The sequence below is a fragment of the Phragmites australis genome, chromosome 2 (assembly GCF_958298935.1).
Source record: "Phragmites australis chromosome 2, lpPhrAust1.1, whole genome shotgun sequence".
In the NCBI taxonomy this organism is placed as follows: domain Eukaryota; kingdom Viridiplantae; phylum Streptophyta; class Magnoliopsida; order Poales; family Poaceae; genus Phragmites; species Phragmites australis.
The window spans coordinates 45,010,336-45,033,037 of NC_084922.1; the positions used below are offsets into that span (position 1 = coordinate 45,010,336).

General features: G+C 42.5%; 1 protein-coding gene and 1 long non-coding RNA gene across 2 annotated transcripts; one reads left to right on the forward strand and one right to left on the reverse strand.

Moving 5' to 3' along the window:
• The first annotated feature begins 669 nt into the window (after positions 1 to 669).
• Positions 670 to 12,527, forward strand: LOC133910168 (uncharacterized). The gene is made up of 3 exons (XR_009908489.1): positions 670 to 978; positions 11,694 to 11,847; positions 11,925 to 12,527. It is a non-coding gene; the product is annotated as an uncharacterized LOC133910168 (long non-coding RNA).
• LOC133910167 (uncharacterized) lies at positions 7,503 to 8,022 on the reverse strand. Its single transcript, XM_062352679.1, has 2 exons — positions 7,730 to 8,022; positions 7,503 to 7,634 (listed from the first exon to the last, which is right to left on the reverse strand). The coding sequence occupies exons 1-2, from the start codon at positions 8,016 to 8,018 to the stop codon at positions 7,618 to 7,620; spliced, it is 306 nt and encodes a 101-aa protein (XP_062208663.1). The 5' UTR covers positions 8,019 to 8,022; the 3' UTR covers positions 7,503 to 7,617.
• Positions 12,528 to 22,702: the final 10,175 nt, after the last annotated feature.

The following is a 22,702-nucleotide window of genomic DNA, read 5'->3' on the forward strand; positions in this document are numbered from 1 at the left end:
TTAGTATATGTAATATCTCGAGTTTTAGCATTTTAGAAGATAATAAAATTTATCACTTTAAAAAAAATCTAATTATCTAAACCAACATAAAATCAAGGAAATATATATTTGAATATACACACACATGTATGTATATATGCAAACATATTATTTTAGCTAAGTACTCCAAAAAGCATCAAATTAATTTCTAATTTAATCGTTGAAATAAATTAATCATATGCATTTTAGCTTATTTGTTTTTATGGTTCTTTGAGTGAAGATTTGAATTTGTAATGTCTCTCAAATTCAAACCTATTCCTTATATTCAATTCAGCTAAAATCCAAATTAATTAAAACATTTTAAATTCAAATCCTCGTCGATTTCATATTTGAATGTAAATTTGAATTGTTTGAGATTTAATCGAATTCATTCCAGTATAGTCATTGTGCAAATTCAACTCTATTCAATTCAAATCTTGGTGCAAGTTCAAATCTCATATTTTAGATCCTTGTTCCAAATCGTGTCAATTTCTAATTCAAATTTAATTAAAATTACCCCGATCCAATTCAATTCATATTATTCAATTAAATTGTCATAAATCCACTTTTCAAATTCAAATTCATTCATTTGAATTTTCATTTAAATCTTTCTCTCAAATCTTTCCCCTGTCTACTCTCTGCTCTCTGTTCTTAGTCTCCCCTGCTCCCCCTCCTCTCCCTGACTCTCTTGACCGCAAGTGAAAGCTCAGAGCAAAGCACCTCCATTGAAGCTTGGCCCGAGCTCGAATCCGCGCAGCCAAGCTCAGACCCGCCCCAATTAAGCCTCAAATCGTGCCTAGGAAGGCCGTGCGAAGCTTTCCCCTCGGTCTCCCGTACGAATCCTCAACTTCCCCAACCAAATCGAATTTTTGCGTGCCATTCTTTGCCAATTCCGATGACCCGATCCGGTCGCACGTCAATCCACCGCTGCAGAGCTCCTTCCGGCCAAACAAGCACACGGTGAGCTTCCCCACACCCTCCTCTTTCTTTTGTGTGCGTCGCTTTTCCTCCGGCCCGACCCCGACGCGCCTGTCCGTGTTCGCCGCTAGCCGCTGCTCCTGGGTGTTCGCCGCCGGCCATGCGCCGGCCGAGCTCGATGGCCGGCACTTGCCCGTGAAGTTTCCCCATTGCGCGTTGGTCCCCTAAGTGCTTCCGGCTGGCCGTGTTCCGCCTCCATTCGCCGGCAACAAGCTACGCAGCCGCGCGCTCCTGCGAACGGAACAACAACACGGGCCCCGGCCATCCAAGTCCGGCTCTGCACCGCCGTCGCCTTCCACCTGCGCAGCTGGGAAAAGCCGCTTAGCCCTGGTCCAACACCAGAGGGCCTCTTTCCCGGCCGGCCATCTACCTCTGCTCCATCGCCACCCTGTCTGGTCTCTCCCTCTGCCTATTTCTCTCGCCGCCACCGCTAGCTCTGGCCGTAGCCTGGGCCTTCTCCGTCTGCTGAGCATCGTCGAGGTCTGGCAAAACGGAACCCCGAGACCCTATAGATCCCCAGCACATAGCCCTTGTCGTGAACCATCGCCATTTCCGCCACTCCGGCGATCTTCCAGTGACCCGCCACCATGGAATCTCTCTGTGCACCGCTCTGCTTCTGCCCGAAGGCCTTCGGCTTTCTCCTTTGGGCCGAGCCACAGACCTTCGGCCTAGTTGATAGCTCGGCCTACCAGGCCAGCAGGCCATTGTGGGTTGGCCCACAGTTGGGGCAAGCTATCCCTCTCAAGTCTCAACTCACTCAGCCTCAGGCCTCCTCTCCTTTGGGCCTTAGCTTTTGATGGCCCAGCCCTTTGAGTCCTTTCAGCACAGTCTAAATTCCAATTGAATTCCTGTATCTTATTCATGGGTTGTCTTTCATTATTTTCAAAACAACTCATGGCCATATTTAGTGAACACTTTCGGCACAAATATCCCTGGGACAAAAACCCAAACCCTAGCTGACCCAGGCTTGTTCCTGTCCAGCCCAAACCCCAAATCAACTATAGATTGTACAGCCCATCCTTGCTGGACCATTTAATTCAGCTGTTTGAGTTTTTTTTTAATATTTTTTTAATTAAAAATTTAAATAAATAGATTCCTCGTAGAAAAAATTGCAAAACTAGACGCTGCAACCCTCTCAGGGGCTGTAGCCCTCTGAGAGGGCGGTTGGGTCACCTAACCGCTCCCTGAGAGGGTGGGAGGCCTAACCGCCCCCTCAGATGGCGGGTACGGTCTGCCCGCTCGTGCCACCTCTCTTACCGCCCCCTGAGAGGGCGGGTAGGGGTCGGTAGAGGTTCTTACTGCTCTCTTAAAGGCGGTAAGGGGCCTTCCCACCCACGCCGTTTGGTTCCCCCCATCCGGCCTCTTCTATAAAAGGGGCTAAAATTAGCCCAAAATCTCATTTTATTCAGAAAAAAGAAAAAGTTGAGAAGAGGGAGGAGAAAAGAGGAGAGGAGAGGGGAGGAAGAGAGCCTGGCGAAGTCCTGTTGTATTTGAGCCGTGGATTTGAAGATTATTTTCGGGTAAGTCTTTTTTTTCCTTTTATTGTTATTAATTAGTGCAGTAGTAGTATATGACATAGGTTTTAGACATGTATGACCTAGGGTTTAGAAAATTGTCAAATTTACTTAGAAAATTGTACAATAGTAGTGAAATATAGAATATTATTTTTACTATATTATTTTTACTATATTAGGGTTATAATGTGCGGCATAGGAGGTAGCAGTATATGATAATTTGCGAACCTAGGATGTAGCATTTAGAAAATGGTAGCGTTTAATTTGCACACGGTACAATAGGTAGTAAATATAGATTGTATAGGGTGATATTTATAGGTTAGTTTGGTTAGGACTAGTATTGAAAACCTATTATTATGTATGAATCGGTGTCGGTAAATTATTTTATCCGATAATTAGAAATATAGTTTGTTGGTCTTAATATTAGTTATGTTTGCGGGTGTTTCTAGGGATGGCAGATAAATTAATTTTTCAGATATATTATGGTGAGGGTGAAATTAGGTACGGTCCTAACGGTGTAGATCTGTCTGGATTTCGTCATGTCATGAAGGGTCTTAGTAAAGCTAATGAGAGGACCATTGTGGGTGTGTGCAAATGGCTCACACGGTTTTTCCAACTGGATCCGCAGCAACATGAGCTGAAGGGTTACGGGTAGGCTACGCTAGCACAAAATAAATTTTCTCTACCGCATTCAACCAGGAAGCCATGCGAGTAGGGGATCATGAATCGTTACCACTTGACGAGCAGTGCAGCGGAAGAAGAGTTGGAGCAGACCAATCCAACGTCGTGCGCGTCAAGTAGTCGATCGTCAACCTCGTCCCGAGCACGTCTCGAGCACCTTCCGAGTACTCGCGGGTACGTCCCGAGTACTCCCGAGCAGATCAGCACCGCAATAGTAGCAGCGCCTCCACGGTATCCACACGTACAAGGATGGAATCGCCGTGCGCCGGTGTGCTAGCACCGCGCGCCCGGCTAGGGTTTCGAAGGGAGTTCGGGAATAGGAGGCGGCTAGGGTTTCTGAAAAACTCAATGCGCCTTGGCCCCTGCCTATTCTTATATAGAGCACGCTAATGGGCCTTTAATCAACATTAAAGCCCATTATGACTCTAAACCCTAATGGTCCTTTAATCAATATTAAAGCCCATTAGCAGATCCAATCCGCAAACTCAATCGCCTCTAGGGCATATCACCAACAATCTCCCACTTGCACTAGAGTCAGTACAAGTTTTATATTCCATCCCCTTAAGTGTGTGACCTGTTAGGTTCATGTGTAAACGGCCGCTATCCGGAAACCCTTTTCCGAATTGCAAGTCAATAGCGGTACCTAGCAGGACATATTGACTCCCGAATGCACACAAAGATCATATCGGCTGAACCTTGATATACTCATGCACCAATCCCTTTACCACACGATACCAGTCAAGCTCAAGGCGAGATTCGTGCCACCCTTGTGATAGCTCGACCATTCACTCGATCAAGTAGTGGATTCACCATGATTAACTCTTTAATCACATTGGCATGGCCATGCACTTTCCAATCCAACTACCTCGAGGGGCCCAGAGATATCTCTCCCGTTATTTAGGAGGGGTAAATTCCATCTTGATCACTCACATCCCACGACATGTTTCATAACATACCCGAAAGCAACCTTTATAACTACCCAGTTACGGAATAGCGTTTGGAAGCTCCTAAGTGTGTTACTACACATTCTGGAATCAATGATGATCTCAGGTCAAAGGATTCTGTAGGTACACCATTTGAGATAACAACTGATGGAACATTAAAAATAACAATCCCAGCAGTATCTCAGGGTGGGTCTATCCAACATCATGTTCTCTAACATGTGTCCACATTACTGATTTGATATCTCCATATCTATGATCCGTGAAACATGATCATCATTCAGTCAAATGTGCTAATCTATAAATCATTATTGTCCCACATAATGATATGAGATTAGGGACTATTTAGAATAACATCATAAAAACAAAGAGTTTCACAAACAAGTCACATACTTGCTGATCAATGTAAATGATAATTATTCATGGAACCAGATAACAATTATCCAAAAGTACATTAGCATAGACAGAACACATTCTCTCACATGCACTAGAGTCTATCCCGCAAGTATCTAATACCCATAGAGCTCAAGTGTGCCTCATGCTTGGGCTGTGAGAGAGGCTTCGTCAACGGATCAGCAATATTCGAATCCGTGTGCACCTTGCATATTTTTACATCACCTCTATCAATAATCTCTCGAATGAGGTGATAGCGCCGAAGTATGTGCTTGGACTTCTGGTGCGACCTAGGCTCCTTGGCTTGTGCAATGGCACCACTATTGTCACAATAGAGGTCCATTGGACTGGACGCACTAGGGACCACACCTAACTCAGAAACAAATTTTCTGATCCAAACAGCCTCTTTTGCAGCTTCCGAAGCTGCGATATACTCGGCCTCCGTCGTGGAATCAGCAACCGTTTCTTTCTTGGAACTCTTCCAACTCACCGCACCTCCATTAAGGCAAAACACAAAACCAGACTGCGATCTCGAGTCGTCCTTGTCGGTTTGGAAGCTAGCATCGGTGTAACCATTTACAACGAGCTCCTCCTCACCTCCATAGACTAGGAACATATCCTTAGTTCTTCTCATGTACTTGAGGATACTCTTTACTATAGCCCAGTGACATTCACCTGGGTTCGATTGATATCTGCTCGTAACACTTAGAGCATAGGAGATATCTGGGCGTGTACAAAACATAGCATACATGATGGACCCGATAGCAGAAGCATACGGGATCGCACTCATCCTCTCGAGCTCATCAGATGTCTTAGGACATTGATTCTTGCTGAGAGTGATGCCATGTGACATTGGCAAGAAACCTTTCTTGGAATCCTGCATATTGAACCGATTCAATACCTTGTCAATGTACGTGCTCTGGCTTAATCCGATTAGTCTTTTCGACCTATCTCTATAGATCTTTATGCCCAATATGTATGCTGCCTCTCCTAAATCTTTCATTGAAAAACTCTTTTGCAATGAAGATTTGACAGCATCGAGCATTGGAATATTATTTCCGATCAATAATATGTCATCCACATATAAGACCAGAAACACAAGTGCGCTCCCACTAGTCCTTTTGTAAACACAAGGCTCTTCTTCATTCTTGATGAAACCAAACCCTTTGATCACTTCATCAAAACGAAGATTCCAACTCCGAGAAGCTTGCTTGAGTCCATAGATGGACTTTTGCAGCTTGCAAATCTTCCCAGCATTTTTCGGATTGACAAAACCTTCAGGCTGTGTCATGTACACATCCTCACTTAGGTTTCCATTAAGGAAAGCCATTTTGACATCCATTTGCCATATCTCGTAGTCGAAATATGCAGCAATTGCTAGGAGAATCCGAATAGACTTTAGCATTGCGACGGGCGAAAACGTTTCATCATAATCAACACCTTGAATTTGCCTGAAACCTTTTGCCACCAATCGTGCCTTATAGATGTGAACATTTCCATCAACGTCTATCTTTTTCTTAAAAACCCATTTACACTCGATAGTTTTCACACCATCAGGTGGATCGACCAAGTTCCAAACTTGGTTTTCTCGCATGGATTCTAACTCGGATCTCATGGCTCCAAGCCATTTTTCGGAGTCTGGTCCCACCATTGCTTCCGAGTAAGTCTTAGGTTCATCATTGTCCAACAATAATATGTCGCGCTGCCCCGTGGTTAGGAACATAAACCGCTCGGGTGCACGACTGAACCTTTCCGACCGACGTGGGGCTGGTGTCTCGACAACAGGTTCTGCAACATCTTGCATACCGAGTTGTGGTTCAATAGGAGTTGAAACACTTTCAAGTGGTTCCCGAATTTCTTCGAGTTGCACCGTACTCCCACTAACTCTCTTCGCGAGAAACTCTTTCTCAAGAAAGACACCATTCCGGGCGACAAACACTTTGCCTTCTTCCCGGTTATAGAAATAATATCCTTTGGTTTCCCTAGGATACCCCACAAAGAAGCATTTATCAGATTTGGGAGTGAGCTTATCAGACGACAAACGTTTTACATAAGCCTCACAACCCCATATCTTAAGGAAAGATAATCCGGGACGCTTCCCGGTCCATATCTCATATGGTGTCCTCTCTACAGCCTTAGATGGAACCCTGTTTAACGTGAAAGCAGCAGTTTCTAGAGCGTATCCCCAGAAGGACAATGGAAGATCAGATTGGCTCATCATCGACCGGACCATGTCTAACAAGATTCGGTTCCTCCGCTCGGACACCCCGTTCCATTGTGGCGTACCCGGTGGAGTCAATTGTGGAACGATTCCACATTGCCTTAGATGATCACCAAATTCATGGCTCAAATATTCGCCTCCACGATCTGATCGCAGAAATTTAATTGTCTTGCCTATATGATTTTGTACTTCATTCTGGAACTCCTTGAACTTTTCAAAGGATTCAGACTTGTGCCTCATTAGGTAGATGTAACCATATCTACTAAAGTCATCGGTGAAAGTAATGAAATACTGAAAACCACCTCTAGCTGTAGAACTCATCGGTCCACATACATCTGTATGTACTAGGGCCAATAATTCATTTGTCCTCTCACTTTGACCAGTGAAAGGCGTCTTAGTCATCTTGCCAAGTAAACAAGACTCGCATGTATCAAATGATTCGAAATCAAATGAATGTAGAAGACCATCTTTATGGAGCTTCTGCATACGCTTCTCATTTATATGACCTAATCGACAATGCCAAACAAAAGTGGGATTCAAATCATTAAGCCGAGGCTTCTTTGTATCAATGTTATAGATAGTTATATGCTCAAGATCCAATATATATAATCCATTTACTAATGGACAATTACCATAGAGCATACCATTCAAAAATATCGAACAACACTTGTTCTTTATTATGAATTCATAACCGTCTTCTTCCAAACATGAAGAAGAGATAATGTTTTTGCCCAAGGCAAGAATATAATAACAATTATTTAATTCCAAAACTAATCCTGAGGGTAGCGATAAGGAGTAAACGCCAACGGCCAACGCAGCAACTTTTGCACCATTGCCGACGCGAGCATCCAGTTCGCCTCTTGCACACTTCCTAGTCCTTTTCAGTCCCTGCAACGATTTGCAAGTATGAATCATTGATCCGGTATCAAATACCCATGAATCATCAGGACGAGTAGCAAGATTAATTTCAATAACATTTATACCTGAAGATGAAGTCTTACTTCCCTTCTTCTTTTTGAGTTCTTCCAAGTACAATTTGCAGTTCCTCCGCCAATGACCAGTCTTATGGCAGTGGTGGCAAGTGTCAGAAGCGGCAGGGCTAGCCTTGGGCTTTCCAACAGGTTTAGGCTTAGAACTCGAGATCTCATCCGAAGTTTTAGCCTTGTCCTTGCGCTTTCTCTTCTTGCTATCCTTTTGAACCATCATCACATGACTAGAGCTCTTCTTAATGCTTTCCTCAGCAGTTTTTAGCATCCCATGCAATTCAGCCATGCTTTTCTCCATGCTGTTCATATGAAAGTTCAAAATGAACGGCTCGAAGCTCGCAGGGAGCGACTGGAGAATTACATCCGTAGCCAACTCAGGGCTAAGGGGAAAACCAAGTTTTTCCAGGCTTTCAATGTAACCAATCATTTTGATCACATGAGGACTGACTGGACTGCCTTCTGTTAACCTGCACGCAAACAAGGACTTTGAGGTGTTGTACCTCTCGGCCCGAGCTTGGTTCTCAAACATGCCTCGGAGTCCCACAATCATATCATGGGCATCCCTGTTCTCATATTGCTTCTGAAGCTCAGAGGACATACAGGCAAGCATGAGGCAGCTAACATCCAGTGAATCGTTGGTGTGCTTCTCATAAGCCCTCCGATCCGCGGCAGGAGCATTATCAGCTGGTTCATCAGGATAGGGGACCTCTAGAACATATTCCTTTTTCTCTTGTTTGAGAACAATTCTCAGATTTCTATACCAATCAATAAAGTTTGTTCCAGAAAGCTTCTCTTTTTCAAGAATCGATCGCAAATTAAAACTGGAAGTGTTACTAGCGGCCGGTGCCATGATCTACAACAGAAAATGCAGGTTCAGCACTATGCCTATGTGAATCTTCTATTAAACAATTTAACAAAAGATACTCCACTATATGTGTTTTCCCTCTAACAACATATAGAGGATCAAGATCCATATTCAACTAAGTTCTAGTGAGCTTTGGCATCACTGCTAGAAACTTAGTGACATAGGTAAGCAACGCCTTGCTAATCACATCCCTATGTGACTCTTGTTTGCTGGGTGGCATCGAATGCCCCGGCGCCCAACACCATGCCCCAAAGCCCAAAACTATTTTGATAGCTTTATCAAGTAAACCAATACTATGCGTGTGGATGTCCGACATCCACTCTAACTGGTTAAGATAAATGATGGCACCCTGCTTTGGCAGACCTACCACACAATGATCAAAACCTTTGTAGGTGCAGCTATTGGAAGGGCATCAATTACTCTTGATTTTTCTGAGGGAAACTACTCTATCATGAAAATCATATCCACCACATATAAAACATGAAAGAATAGTATGACAGGAACATAAAAATATCACAGGCAATCATATTAACTGTGACATAGTATGGCCCCTTCACATGGTGATCTTCATCGCCACGGTTCCTGTCCTCCGGGTCATCATGCTTCAAATCTCCATGATCTTGTTCTAGTCTATTACACCTAATAGCACTAGATAAATTACATGAGAAGAAGCATCACAAGTCGACACGCAGGCCGTTATACAATAACATGACAGCCTTGGGCTGCAATTAACCATGACACGCAGGCCATGAAAAATTACACACATGCATCACATATCACAAGGCCATACCAGTCACAACATTCTCTGCAAAAACGAGTTAAGCGTAGAATCGAATTCTAATGTCGTGATGGGATCATGTTATTACAACAATCTATGCGTGTACAAAAATCATGTTATTACAACAAACGATGACAGCACACATGACCTCGATCTGCTGTTCTCCCGACCATGTCGCGATGCATGCAGTTAGCCCCGATGGTGATTCCAGCCGGTAGGGGCAAGTCGCACGCAAAAACAGGTGGGAGATCGAGCTAATCTTTTTGGCTATGTGGTTTCATCGACTGGCATCTCATCCGATCTCTAATTCACCTAACCAACCGTGCATTGATCAATCCATCATATGAACTGATCAAAAACAATAGATCTAATCTATTTCTATCACATATCTTCTATATGTGACTGATCCAGATCGAAAACTACGCAGGATGGCTCTGATACCACTGAAGGGTTACGGGTAGGCTACGCTAGCACAAAATAAATTTTCTCTACCGCATTCAACCAGGAAGCCATGCGAGTAGGGGATCATGAATCGTTACCACTTGACGAGCAGTGCAGCGGAAGAAGAGTTGGAGCAGACCAATCCAACGTCGTGCGCGTCAAGTAGTCGATCGTCAACCTCGTCCCGAGCACGTCTCGAGCACCTTCCGAGTACTCGCGGGTACGTCCCGAGTACTCCCGAGCAGATCAGCACCGCAATAGTAGCAGCGCCTCCACGGTATCCACACGTACAAGGATGGAATCGCCGTGCGCCGGTGTGCTAGCACCGCGCGCCCGGCTAGGGTTTCGAAGGGAGTTCGGGAATAGGAGGCGGCTAGGGTTTCTGAAAAACTCAATGCGCCTTGGCCCCTGCCTATTCTTATATAGAGCACGCTAATGGGCCTTTAATCAACATTAAAGCCCATTATGACTCTAAACCCTAATGGTCCTTTAATCAATATTAAAGCCCATTAGCAGATCCAATCCGCAAACTCAATCGCCTCTAGGGCATATCACCAACATCGGTGTCGGTAAATTATTTTATCCGATAATTAGAAATATAGTTTGTTGGTCTTAATATTAGTTATGTTTGCGGGTGTTTCTAGGGATGGCAGATAAATTAATTTTTCAGATATATTATGGTGAGGGTGAAATTAGGTACGGTCCTAACGGTGTAGATCTGTCTGGATTTCGTCATGTCATGAAGGGTCTTAGTAAAGCTAATGAGAGGACCATTGTGGGTGTGTGCAAATGGCTCACACGGTTTTTCCAACTGGATCCGCAGCAACATGAGCTGAAGTTGAAAGCTGTCCTCAGCCGTGCTAGTCATGGATACTTTGGTGAGTTTGTTCCCATCGAAGCCACATCAACTTGGAGGCAGTATATAGATATATGTTGTGAACGTGGCCTGCCGCTGGTTTTGTTAGCTGAGGCATACATGAAAGATCAAGCTAAGGTGAACTCTGCGGAAGCAGTAGCAGGAACAAGTGAGGCAGTGGAAGATGAATCAGAGGCGGCTAATGTCGGGTCCAGGGACGATGTTGGTGATATTCCAAAGCTGCAACCGATGGGTGTAGCTGATGAAGGGGAGCACATCCCTGGCATCATTGAAGATATGGAGTTGGAGGATGAAGAGTTGGAGGAAGGCCTTGCCGATGGGGATTCATCTGACGAGGAGGGTAATGCTCCAGTTCCTGCAGAGTGGAGGGATCACGAATTTTTGAAGCTGGTGGTTAGCGAGGCTGACCGGACACCGTGGCAGTACCATGAGAACGAGGTGTTACAGGGTGCTATGTACACTACAAAGGAGGCAGTTATTGATGCAGTGAAATTCTGGTCATTGTCTCTTCGGAGGCAATTTAAGGTTGTTAAATCCAGTAACAGGGAGTACGATGTGAAGTGTTTGGTGCCGCAGTGTCCTTGGCGGGTGCACACATTCAGAGGGAAATGGGTAGACTACTGGTAGTGCTCAATAGTTAAGGAACATAATTGTCACATTGAGGAAATAGAGTTCGCCCACCTGGCTGAAGATAAACTCATCAAATTTGCAACGATATGGATGAATCCGAGGCTGGCCCTAGGGTCAAGCGATATAGTCAGTGCAATGAAACATGTCACACGTACAAGTATTGTCCCAAAAATACACCTGGTGATGCACCTGTTGTCTAGGTGAGTTTTATGGCGCGTTGTGCTCGATTTGTACCATTTGAACCTTCGTTTGTAAGTCACTGTCGCAGTGTGTTAATGTTACATATAGAGATATAGTTAATTTGCATTCAAAGTATATTGTTACTGTCTATATCTAACAATGTATTAATGTAAATGTCTTTGAAATGCAGATATGGCGGACCCTACGACCCCCGAGCTTCTAGACCCTGCAGTGAACAAGAAGCATCGCAGCTTCTTATCCGTCGAGCACCAGACAGAGTTAGGAGTGTTTCGACCATGAGGCCCTGGAGAGCTGCTCACGATAGACGAGCGATGGAAGCATAGGTACTTTGATAATTTCATACGAAATTGCCATATCACTGATGTAATTTCATATTATTGATATACTGCAATACTTATAGGTTGGCAGCGGTGGGACTCCTACCACTTTGCCGGTTGGTCGAGGCTCGATCGACGGAGAACCCCGAGGCAGCGGCGCGTCGTTTCTACTTTGACCGGTCACTGATAGCAGCCCTGGTCAACCGATGGAGGCCGGAGACACATACGTTCCATTTCCCGTGCGGTGAGATGACCCCGACCTTGCCGGACGCCGCATACGACCTTGTTCGTGACTTCTTTGGGGGCACAACTGACTACGACGTCCTCTAGCGGTCCCAGGTACCCAGTGCTCCACTTCGGACACAGCCCACGCAGGACGAGGCCTCGACACCGGTGCTCCCTACTAGACCTACCAGACACGTCGGTCCACCCGACCCCCTCACCTACTCCAGGGGTCACGTGAGGGTTAACCAGTGGTATCGGGACCACGATGGGGCGCACGGGCGACGGCAACGAGGGAGGTAGCAATAGAATTTTAGATTTTATGTAACTTAAATATGCATATTCGCTTCGCGATGTACTCCTACGTATTCATACACGTTTACTCTTATGGTCCACTTAGCATGTCGTAACTGCATTTCGTATTCCAAAACGATGGCATCCTAGTTGCATTTCTTAATCTGACACGATCACAAGCTACATTCTGTCGTCGTCATTATATCTTACAAAACAACTTATGCAACGAGTGATACCTCGCTTCCTCTGTTGGGAGTGTTACTTTAATGAAGAAGTGACCACACTACTGAACTTTAACCATGACATGACAACATATGCCTCCTTGCGCAGGCTTGAAACAAGAAGTGACAACACTACCCAGCTTTTTCCAAACAATAAATGACAACACAGGCCAATAAATGTGGAATCTCTGACAATGATCAATGACACAACTTTCCCATTCTTCAAGATGGAATCCGATGCTCCTGCCACCAGCTGCGCCTCTGCACTCACTCCTTTCTTCAAGAGCAAATCTAATGCTCCTGCCCCCCCCCCCCACTATAAATAGCCGAACCTCCTTACGTTAATGCACCACTCATTTCTCAGATCTCTCAAGTGCAATGTCTTCCTCAGCTCCATCAATCCCACCAAAGAAACATTGGAGGACTACCATACCTAAAGGTCTCGAACCACCAATGTGCTTCTATGGTGACCTTTGTAAGCTCCGCGAGTCGCATGACATCTCATACACCTATGGCATGCGCTTCTTCATGTGTGCCAACTACGAGTATGACAAGCCTCAACATGCAACAACTGGTTATCGACCGGTATGACAACAGATATCAGCCTCATCTCTTCCGATTTTGCACCCTGTTTTACTAACCGCTATCTTGTTCCATTTGTTCAGTCCCTCCACCGCTCTGTGATTTTATTCAATGGCTCGACAATGAGCAAAATGACGTATGAAAGCAGTGGGTCGACATGGACATGAGGTGGAGAAGGGAAGCGTACGCACGTCGGGAGTACGAGCAACAGCAAGAGGAACTTCACCTCAAGCGGGAGGAAGAAGAGCGCATGAGGAAGGCGGCGCACGACCGTACCGTGGCTCAGGCTCAGGAGGCTAAGAGGGAAAGGAAGCGGGAGAGAGCCCGCCGTGCTAAGGCGGCAGGTCCCGATACCCTCCGAAAGGGAAAGTATCCTAGATGCACTCAGTAGAGAGTATCTAATGTAACCTGACATACTTTCCCTCCCTAATGCATGTTATGATTAGGATTAGCGCACTAATAAGTAGGTCTTAGTGCGAACTGTACATGCCACCTTTGTTTCCTCGTTGTGTCATCGCGGTTACAGTCTATTGCAATGTTTTCAGCCTATGTTTACTATGTTTGTCATCGTACGCACCCCATACCCACGTAAAATGCTGCGAGTGCTAATTTCTGATTTTTTATTCTCCGACTATTACATAACCTACTCCAAATTTAAATTCCAAATTTTCTTAAACCTTTTTTTATTTCTTAAATTACACAAAAGTTACATTTTTAGTGAAAAAAAGGCCCTAACCGCCCCCATCAGAGGGCGGTTAGGTTGCCTAGCTACCCTGAGAGGACTGCAGGCACCTAGTTTTGCAATTTCTCCTACGAAAAATCTATTTATTTAAATTTGTAATAAAAAAATCTTTTTAGCTAGCCAACAAGGCCTCAACCTTCTCGGTCTAGTTAACTTGTAGACTTAAACCTTAATCGGACCGTCCCAACCCGGATCCAACCCTTTCGGCCCAGGCCAGACCCAGTCCAATGTTGACCTAGTTAATAGGACCCACCTGTCAGGTCCAATGGTTAACTGTCGACTGTTGACTTTTCAGTGGGGCCAGGGATCAGTAAATTCGGGATTTTTGAAATTTACTTAAATTAAATCAAGGGATATTCTAGAAATATTCTCTTTCTTTGTTTTTCCTGTAATAAGTCTCCATTAATATTCTGGAGCTCGTATATTCTCTGTCCTGATTATGATTTTGTGATTCTTTCACCGATATTTCTCTAAAATCATAATTTATTTATTTTTGCTAAATCTTGTAATTTTTGTAGCTCTGGTATTTTTTTTGGCTTCGTATTTATTTCATGTCGCAACATTTAACCTAGAATTAGATTTTATCTTTTAATAAATAAAGTAGAGTTTATATAATTCTATAATTATGTTTAGGTTGAATTGCAGATTAATCGCTTATGTTAATCTAGCTTAAGTGTAGGTTTACTCATTTTATTAATTAGAATAGTTTCTTAAATAAGCTAACGAATTAATCTTTTAATTAAATGTTTAGAATAGATTGTTATTTCCTGTTTAGGCTATAAATTTAATCTTAATATAATTAATGTAATAAGTTAACCAGTGTAGTTGCTAGATAAATAAATACTAGTCATTAGAATATAATAGAATATTTTAATATTGTTAATTAAGTACATATCCTTTAAATAAACAATAATTAGATTGAAAGAATAATTTAACCTAGTTAATTAATTACATATAAACTTTTATGATAGTAATTAGATATAGTTTAATTAGAGTGGCAATTATGCAGTACTAGATAATTAAGAATATATATACTAGATAACTATGAATTAGTACTATAGCTTAGAATAATTAATTCGACACTATAGCACATATAATCACCTAAAGTTACACTTTTATATATATATGCTCACATACATATAACATAAGTATCACACATACATATATACCAATACACGTGCACTTACCTACATGGAGAGAACCTTAACTATTGCTTTTCGGCAAATAAGCTAATAAACACTCACCTAATTATTAATGACTTGATTAGATTTTCTCTTAAGTAAATAAAACAACTAGTTAACAACTTGATCTAGCTTCACTAGCAGTATGAGGCATGTAGCACTTGTTATGTCTTATAGTATGGTTTAGTAAGGGAAGGTGATTGAAGTGCCACGGTATGATTCGCTCATTCGTTTGCAATGGATAGATACTAAGCATATTGTTTGAGTATAGTATATAACCTCTATAGAGTGTAAATCTATTTGAATAGTCGTGTCCACGGTTATAGATATGCAAATTAATGACCTCATTGGTTAGATTGGGGGGGTGTATCTTTGAAGAGTGAGTGTGTGGACTAGATGTCTATGTGATGAGGTTACTAGCTCAATCCATCAGAAGCTGTGTGGTACTAGAGGTACATCAGATATAATGACACAGATTGCAGAGTGAGGTATAGCCCCTTCCAGGACTGAAACTCCTTAGATATACCTTGTTACTTTGCTTAAACTGTTTCAAAACTTCAGTAGAGAATATATAGTGAATATCTGTATAAACTGTTTTACGCTTAAAACTAAAACCATAAAGCCTTATTCTTGAGTCATCCCTTATGCATCTATCAACATATTAAAGTAGTATAGGACTTGCTAAGTACCTTCTGTACTCAGTCTTGCTGCTTTCAGATCGTTGAGATGGAGATCAACCTTAACCCAGATAAAGTTAAAGAGAAGAAGTCTAAGGTTGTGTCTGCATCTGAGTCACCTGTGACGTTGGGTTGTTCCGCTTTGTGCCACTTCGTTCCACTATAGGCTCTTCTGCCTAGCTCATCTGACGTGGATCCTAGTTCATTAGATCATCGTTAACTCTTTTTAGGTAATTATTTTATTTAAAGTATGTATTTGATATCATTCTGTTGAATTCTGTGCGTATCAGCTGATCTAGAAACTGATATAGTAGGCACAGAGGAACTTGAGGTCGGGGTCCTGATAATATACCACATTAAACTGTATGATAGATCTATCAGTGATACTATGCTTGTTTCTTAGTTTATATTATGCCTGAAGGAGGAATTGCACGCTGCAATGGAAATGCAGTTACCTGAATCTGTCAGCCGTGCTACACATGTTGTAGCAATTCAAGAAGCTATTCTGGACAGATGCAAGAGGACACCCTCCAGGACATAGCATGTTAAGGAGCGTACCTGATAAACCAGCTGTCAAATTTGAATCTAAAGCCTCATGACATACTGGTAAGATCTGGAAGGTAAGCAGTTGAAGGAATACTGTAGGGCCAATGGGCTTTGTTACAGGTATGATGATAAGTACACACCATCTTGCAAATGCACAACTTCTTTAGAAGTCCAAGTCCATGTTATGGATACTTCTTCCTGTGATGGTGGCATGCATCTTTCTGAAGAACTTTTGGACACATTGGAACTTCAAGTTGTGCAACCAGCTGGTTCATATGCTTTTTTGTCTTTGAATGTTATATTAGGTACTGATCATCCTAAGTCAATACAATTGACAGCCTTGGCTGACAATCAAGTACTTATAATCTTCATACATTTAGGAAGTCGTCACACTTTCATTAACTCTCACATATTGTCCAAAGTATCCACCCAAGCGCTTTCAGTTCAGCCACTGAAGGTTAAGGTGGTAAATGGCACCATTTTATACACAGAAATACCTGCATTCGGTTGGTGGATTCAGGGATGTCCTTTCACAATCCCTGCAAAAGTGTTGCCTCTAGGAGGGCATGACTTGATTCTAGGAATGAATTGGTTAGAAAAGTTTAGACCTATAAAGTGTGACTTGTTATACAAATGGATTGAGTTTGAATATCAAGGCAAAATGGTCAGGTTATAAGGTGTCTTACTATCTAGCACTTCTCATTTGTTGGAATTTCAACATGAAAAACTGACCAAATAGTATTCTGGTAATGAAGTCTAGGCTACAATCTTACTCTAGTCTAAACAAACTCCTCACATGATTGAAACTGCTCATGTGCCTCCACAAATCACAACTGTGTTGCACAAATTCAGTTTTGTTTTCAGAGACCTGATGAGTTGCCACCAAAGCGTGTATATGATCATGCAATCTCTTTATTGCCAGGCTTTAATCCTTTTAATTACAGACCATAGAGATACACACCATTACAAAAAAGATGATATTGAAAGACATGTCAATGCAATGCTCAAGGCTGGTATCATAACACTAGTCTCGGTCCCTTTGCTTCTCCTATTTTGTTGGTGAAGAAAATGGATGGGTCTTGGTGATTCTGTATAGACTATAGAAAGCTCAATGCAATAACAATTAAAAACAAATTGCCCATGCCCATAGAAGATGAGCTTTTTGATGAAATCTCATAAGCTACATATTTCACCAAACTGAACCGTTACTTTGGATTTCATCAAATCAGGATGTTTGAGCAAGATGAACACAAAACTGGATTCAAAACACATCATGGCCACTTCCAGATTAAGGTAATGCCCTTTTTCCTTACCGATACTCCTGTTACCTTTTCAGTGCCTTATGAATAGTGTGTTTGTAGCATACTTAAGAAAATTTGTGTTGGTATTCATGGATGATATTCTAGACTATAGCAACTCTTTGATTGACTCCAAATTAAAATTTTCTAATCAAATAAACCAAATGAAATTAAGGAAATATGTATGTGAATATATATATACACACACCATTATGTATATATTCATATATATTAAATTGGCTAAGTACTCCAAAATGCACTGCCTTAGTTTCTAAAAACCTCTCTGTGCATTAAAGTGATTCATGCGCATTTGGTTTACGGTTTTTCTGGTTCTTTGAGTGGAGATTTGAAATTGAATGTCTCTCAATTTTAAATCTATTCTTAGATTCTATTCAGCTCAAATCCAAATTGAAATCAAATCTTTTTTATTCAAGTTATATTCGAATCTCAGAGATTTACTCCAATTTCATAAATTCAGATATTTCCATTTGAATTTATACCAAGTCCAAAGTCAAATCCAAATTCAAATACCTCATTCGAATCTATCCTAAAATTCTTTCTCTTTCTCGTATTCCATTTTCTCTCCTGGGCCGTTTCATCTCCCTTTCCTCTTTGTGGGGCCTGGCAAGCCAGCCCACCAAACCGGTATCCCCTCCACGCTCTCTCCTCGGGCTCCGCCCACCGTGACGCACCACTTGACCTAGCTTGCCCGCGTCGCGCTCACGCACGGCAGCCCACCCGCTCGCCAGTGCCTACTCGGGAGCCCGGCCATCCACGTGTCACCTTCCTGCGGTCTCTTGCCGACACTGTCGTCTCCCTCCTCTAGCGTGATGTTGCATTGTACTGTTCCACGCCACCACGATAGTCGTCTTCCCTCCTGAGAAATATCATGACTGGCGCATTCAATGCATCGGCAACTTGCCCCAGGCCCTCGCTTTCTTTCCATCTCGTTGATCTCTCACCGTGCGCTGTCCGAGCGTCTGACACCACAACTTACACGTCCAAGCACGCGCGCGAAAAGCGTAGAGCCTCCATGCCACGAAAAAGATCGTCGTTGCTGTCTTGTTCATCATGGATAGCACGACGTGCCCACCGCCTTACTGCTAAGCCTCTCCATCTATAAAAAGGCCTCTCTTTCCCCTTTTTTCCTTTTTGTCACCGCCGTTGTGCCATTTCTCTTCACCGCAGCTCCGTCGTCACCATTCCACCCTCGCATGATGCCGAGGAGCACCAGGAGGTTGTCGCCATCCTGATGCCATTGTCCATCCACCAGGAGCCCGACGGGAGGCCGCCAGCGCCGCAAGCCAAGCCGCTCCGCCACCGCCGCATTGACATGCCACCGGTCACCATCCAGCATCTTGCCGGTTCTAAGCTCGGTGAGCTTTCATGTCCCCTTGCACAACCTCCTAGATAGCAGGTCATCATCCCTATGCTCTCTCTTCGCGTAGCGGCATGCAACCCGTGTTTTTGCTCACTGCTGGCATGCCACTGCTCATTGCCGGCGTGCTTATGCCTTTGTGTGTGGCCCAACCTTCGTGCCAAGTAGTCCAGAGAGCTTTAGCCCCCTTTTTCCTTGCTGTTTAACCACTTGTGGTGCAGAGGAGGTGATGCCCAAATTCTTTGCGTCGTCGCTGTCTGCTTCGACCACCGTCTGGCACTGCTCCGGTCACGGCTTGCTGTTAACGATCCCCTAGCTGAGTCCCCCGTAACATATAGGTAATTGGCGTTAGCATCTCGTCGTGGAACTCCAGTGGAAGTGCGATTTCGGTGAGCTCATTGGCGCGGCTCTACAATAATTTCTCATCGTTGGTCGATCCCCTTCGCCACTCTACTCGCCCAGCGCGCCCACGCATGCGTGGACCGGTCAAGCCAGGCTGTCTCAGCTTAGTAGCGGCCGGCCTGCCTGGCAAGCTCAACCACCCAAGGGTCGGTCCAGCTTCAACAGCCCGCGAACCAGCCGGTCCAACCCAAGCGGGTCGAGTACTGTGCAGCCCAATACTATACAGTCCAAGCCTGGCTCAACCCAGTTAAAGCCCATTTCAGCCCAACTGGTTACTATTTATGTGGTCCTAGGCTACTGTTCAGTGGGTTTCACCCATGGGTCCCACCCATAAATAGTGTTATTTCATATTTTTTTGATTTAATTTTAGATTTAATCTTCCGAAGGCATAACTTCTCCGTTATGGCTCCAGTTTTGGCGATTCTTTCACCCAAAATTCATCTAAATTTAAGGTCTACCCATCTACCACAGTTAGGATTTAATTTATCAATGGTAAGTAGTCAAAATTCATGGTTACTGAGCTTACTGCTCCAGTCCGATTTTAGAAACCGAACGGTAACCAAATTTGAATTCAAAAAATTCAAAAAAAATAAAAAATCAAAAATCAAAAAATGCTAAAAAAATTAGAGACAATTCTAAGACCTTCTGTGAAAAAAAAATCAAAAAAAATATTGTTTGCATCATATTCTATAGGGAGAAAGTGTGAAAAAAATGAAAAAAGTTGAAGCGTGCGGCTCAGTTATTAAATCATATTAAGGAAACACTTAACATGTAAACACATATTTTTCTTATGTAGAATGTATCTTAAGAGGATCTTTAAAATTGATTTCACTTCATTTAGAGTTTTATTAATTTCTCCATAATTTTACAAAGTTCACAAGCATAAAGTGAATATGTTAAGAAACATCACTGTAATTAACTTTTTAATGTCTACCATTATTTTTCTTACATAAAGCTAGTATAAATAAACTAATAAAAGTGGTTTCACTAATTTTGAGGTGTGATGGGTCAGTCATGAATTAATCTAGTTGCAACACATTTACACAATCCTGCATGTTACAATAACTAATTCATGAGTTTATGTATTTTTAAAAAATATAGGATAATGTAAGAAGACTAACAAAATTTTTGGATTAGCAAAATGTAAACTATGCATTTAACTTGGTTTAACAAATACATTTTCTCACATAAAATTTTCAACTTTTTTATAAGTATAAATACTTTTATCATGTCGAACATGTTACAAGGAAACAACAAAATTTGTTTCATTTTATTTGAAGCTCAGATGAATTAGTTATTGATTTCACAAGATTGAGCTATGTTTTGGGTTTTTTTTTGTTGAACTTCACTAAAAATCGAGAAACCCGCTCGATAAATCGAGAAAACCGAGCGGTTACCGACAAAATCGAGCGGTTAGCGATAATACGGAAAATTCGAAAAAACCGGTCGATAAATCGAGAAAATCACTCGGTAACCGGTCCGATTCGACCGGTTACCGAATGGAGAATTTGATTTATATTTTTTCAAATTTTAAATTTTAGCAAATGAATTTTGTGTGAATTTCAGCCAAATTTTATCGTGATAACCGCGCATTTTCGGTTATCGCTTGGGAGCGGTTACCGTTTGAAAAATGGTAAATTGAACCCTGACCACAGTGTGATATCTATTAGGGCTCATTTAGCTTTTCATTTGGTGTTACTAATTTTTCTCCAGTATAGCTTGTTATTGATCGTAATCATAATTGTAGAACAACCAGAGTTTTGTGAGTGCTGCGCGGGAAGCATCAAGAGTGAGGTGGATCCTGACTACAACCAAGACTTTGAGAAAACTTCGGAGAAGGCAAATCCTATCTCCTTGATCATATTGAACCTATTTTTTCAATTAATGTACACGATCAACTAAAATTAGGCTTATTACCGCATGTGCTATGTATTGTACTTTTACAAACTGCTTATAATAGTTAATCCTACCAAACACATGTCATGCCTTAAATATCATCATTCAAAGTACATATCACCTTAGGATTATCTATCATTATCTATATTAACATTGGACAACGTCTTGTTACCTAGCATGCTTAGGATTGAATGCGTCTCCGAGGAGACGTCACCTTGAAATGCATCTCTTCAGAGATAACGTTCATTGTTTATCAAAATTAACTCATGTGACATGAATTCTTGATGGATGTGAATTTCGTGATGGTTTAAAAATCCTTGATATCATATGGGAAATGGAGGGTGGTGTGTAAAATAGATGAAAATTATTTTGGCGAGGGCAGGTAGAGTAGTACTCTAGTCAAGGATGCTCTTGGGGCTTGAGTTACCTCTGTGGTATTCATTGTCAGAAGATACCTTCCCTGACCACTTAAGGATCAAGTCATTTTGCTGCCATGCTTAAGCCACCACAGTGCAACAATGCATTCCGAATGAGCATGACTTGACTTTTTCTTCTTCTGACCGTGTTGGGAAACATACTCGGAAGCTGAGAGCAACGAGCAGTCAAGTGACCATCTGTTCCTCTGTTTGAATGTTTCTAAAACATGCCAAGCACTTAAAAAAGAGGATTGGCATTCAGTACAAGTCCTTTGGTACTTGGGGGTAAATTTCATATAAAAGCCCGACAAAAAAAAGGTGTTGGAAGGGTCTCGGTACAATTCGCTCCTCCGCTTGAAACGGTTGGAGGCTGAGCATATCACATGAGTAGAGTGCACAACCTCTATATATTGTAAATCTATTCGAATAGCCATGTCCATGGTCATAGGTATGCGAAGGCAGAACCTTTTTAACTAGACTTCGAGTGTGTGTGTCTTGATAAGTAAGTGTGTGGACTAGATATCCATGTGATGAGGTTGCTGGCTTAATCTGTCAGGAGCTGTGTGGTACTAGAGGTACATCAGATGTGATGTTAGGGACTGGGAAGTGAGGCCCATTCGCCCCTCCCAGGACAAAAAACCACAAATATAACTCATTACCTTATTTTTTGGAATTAAACTGTTTAGAGTTAACAATAGAGAACATAATTGAACTCTTGCATAAACTGTTTTATGCTAAAACTAAACCGTAAAGTCTTATCCTTAAATTACCCCTTTATGCATCTATCAAATACTTTCAAGTAATATATGGCTTGTTGAGTACCTTCCGTACTTACTATTACTATCATTCAGATGAGGAAGCCGATGTCGACTTCGCCGAAGGTGAAGCTGAGGATAAAAAATAGTCTTAGAAGTCGTGTTCGCACCCTAGCTATTTGTGGCTTGGGTTGTGGTTTTCCACTGTGCATTTGTTGGCCGTTTGGCCAGGCTCATAGTATAAAGTATGG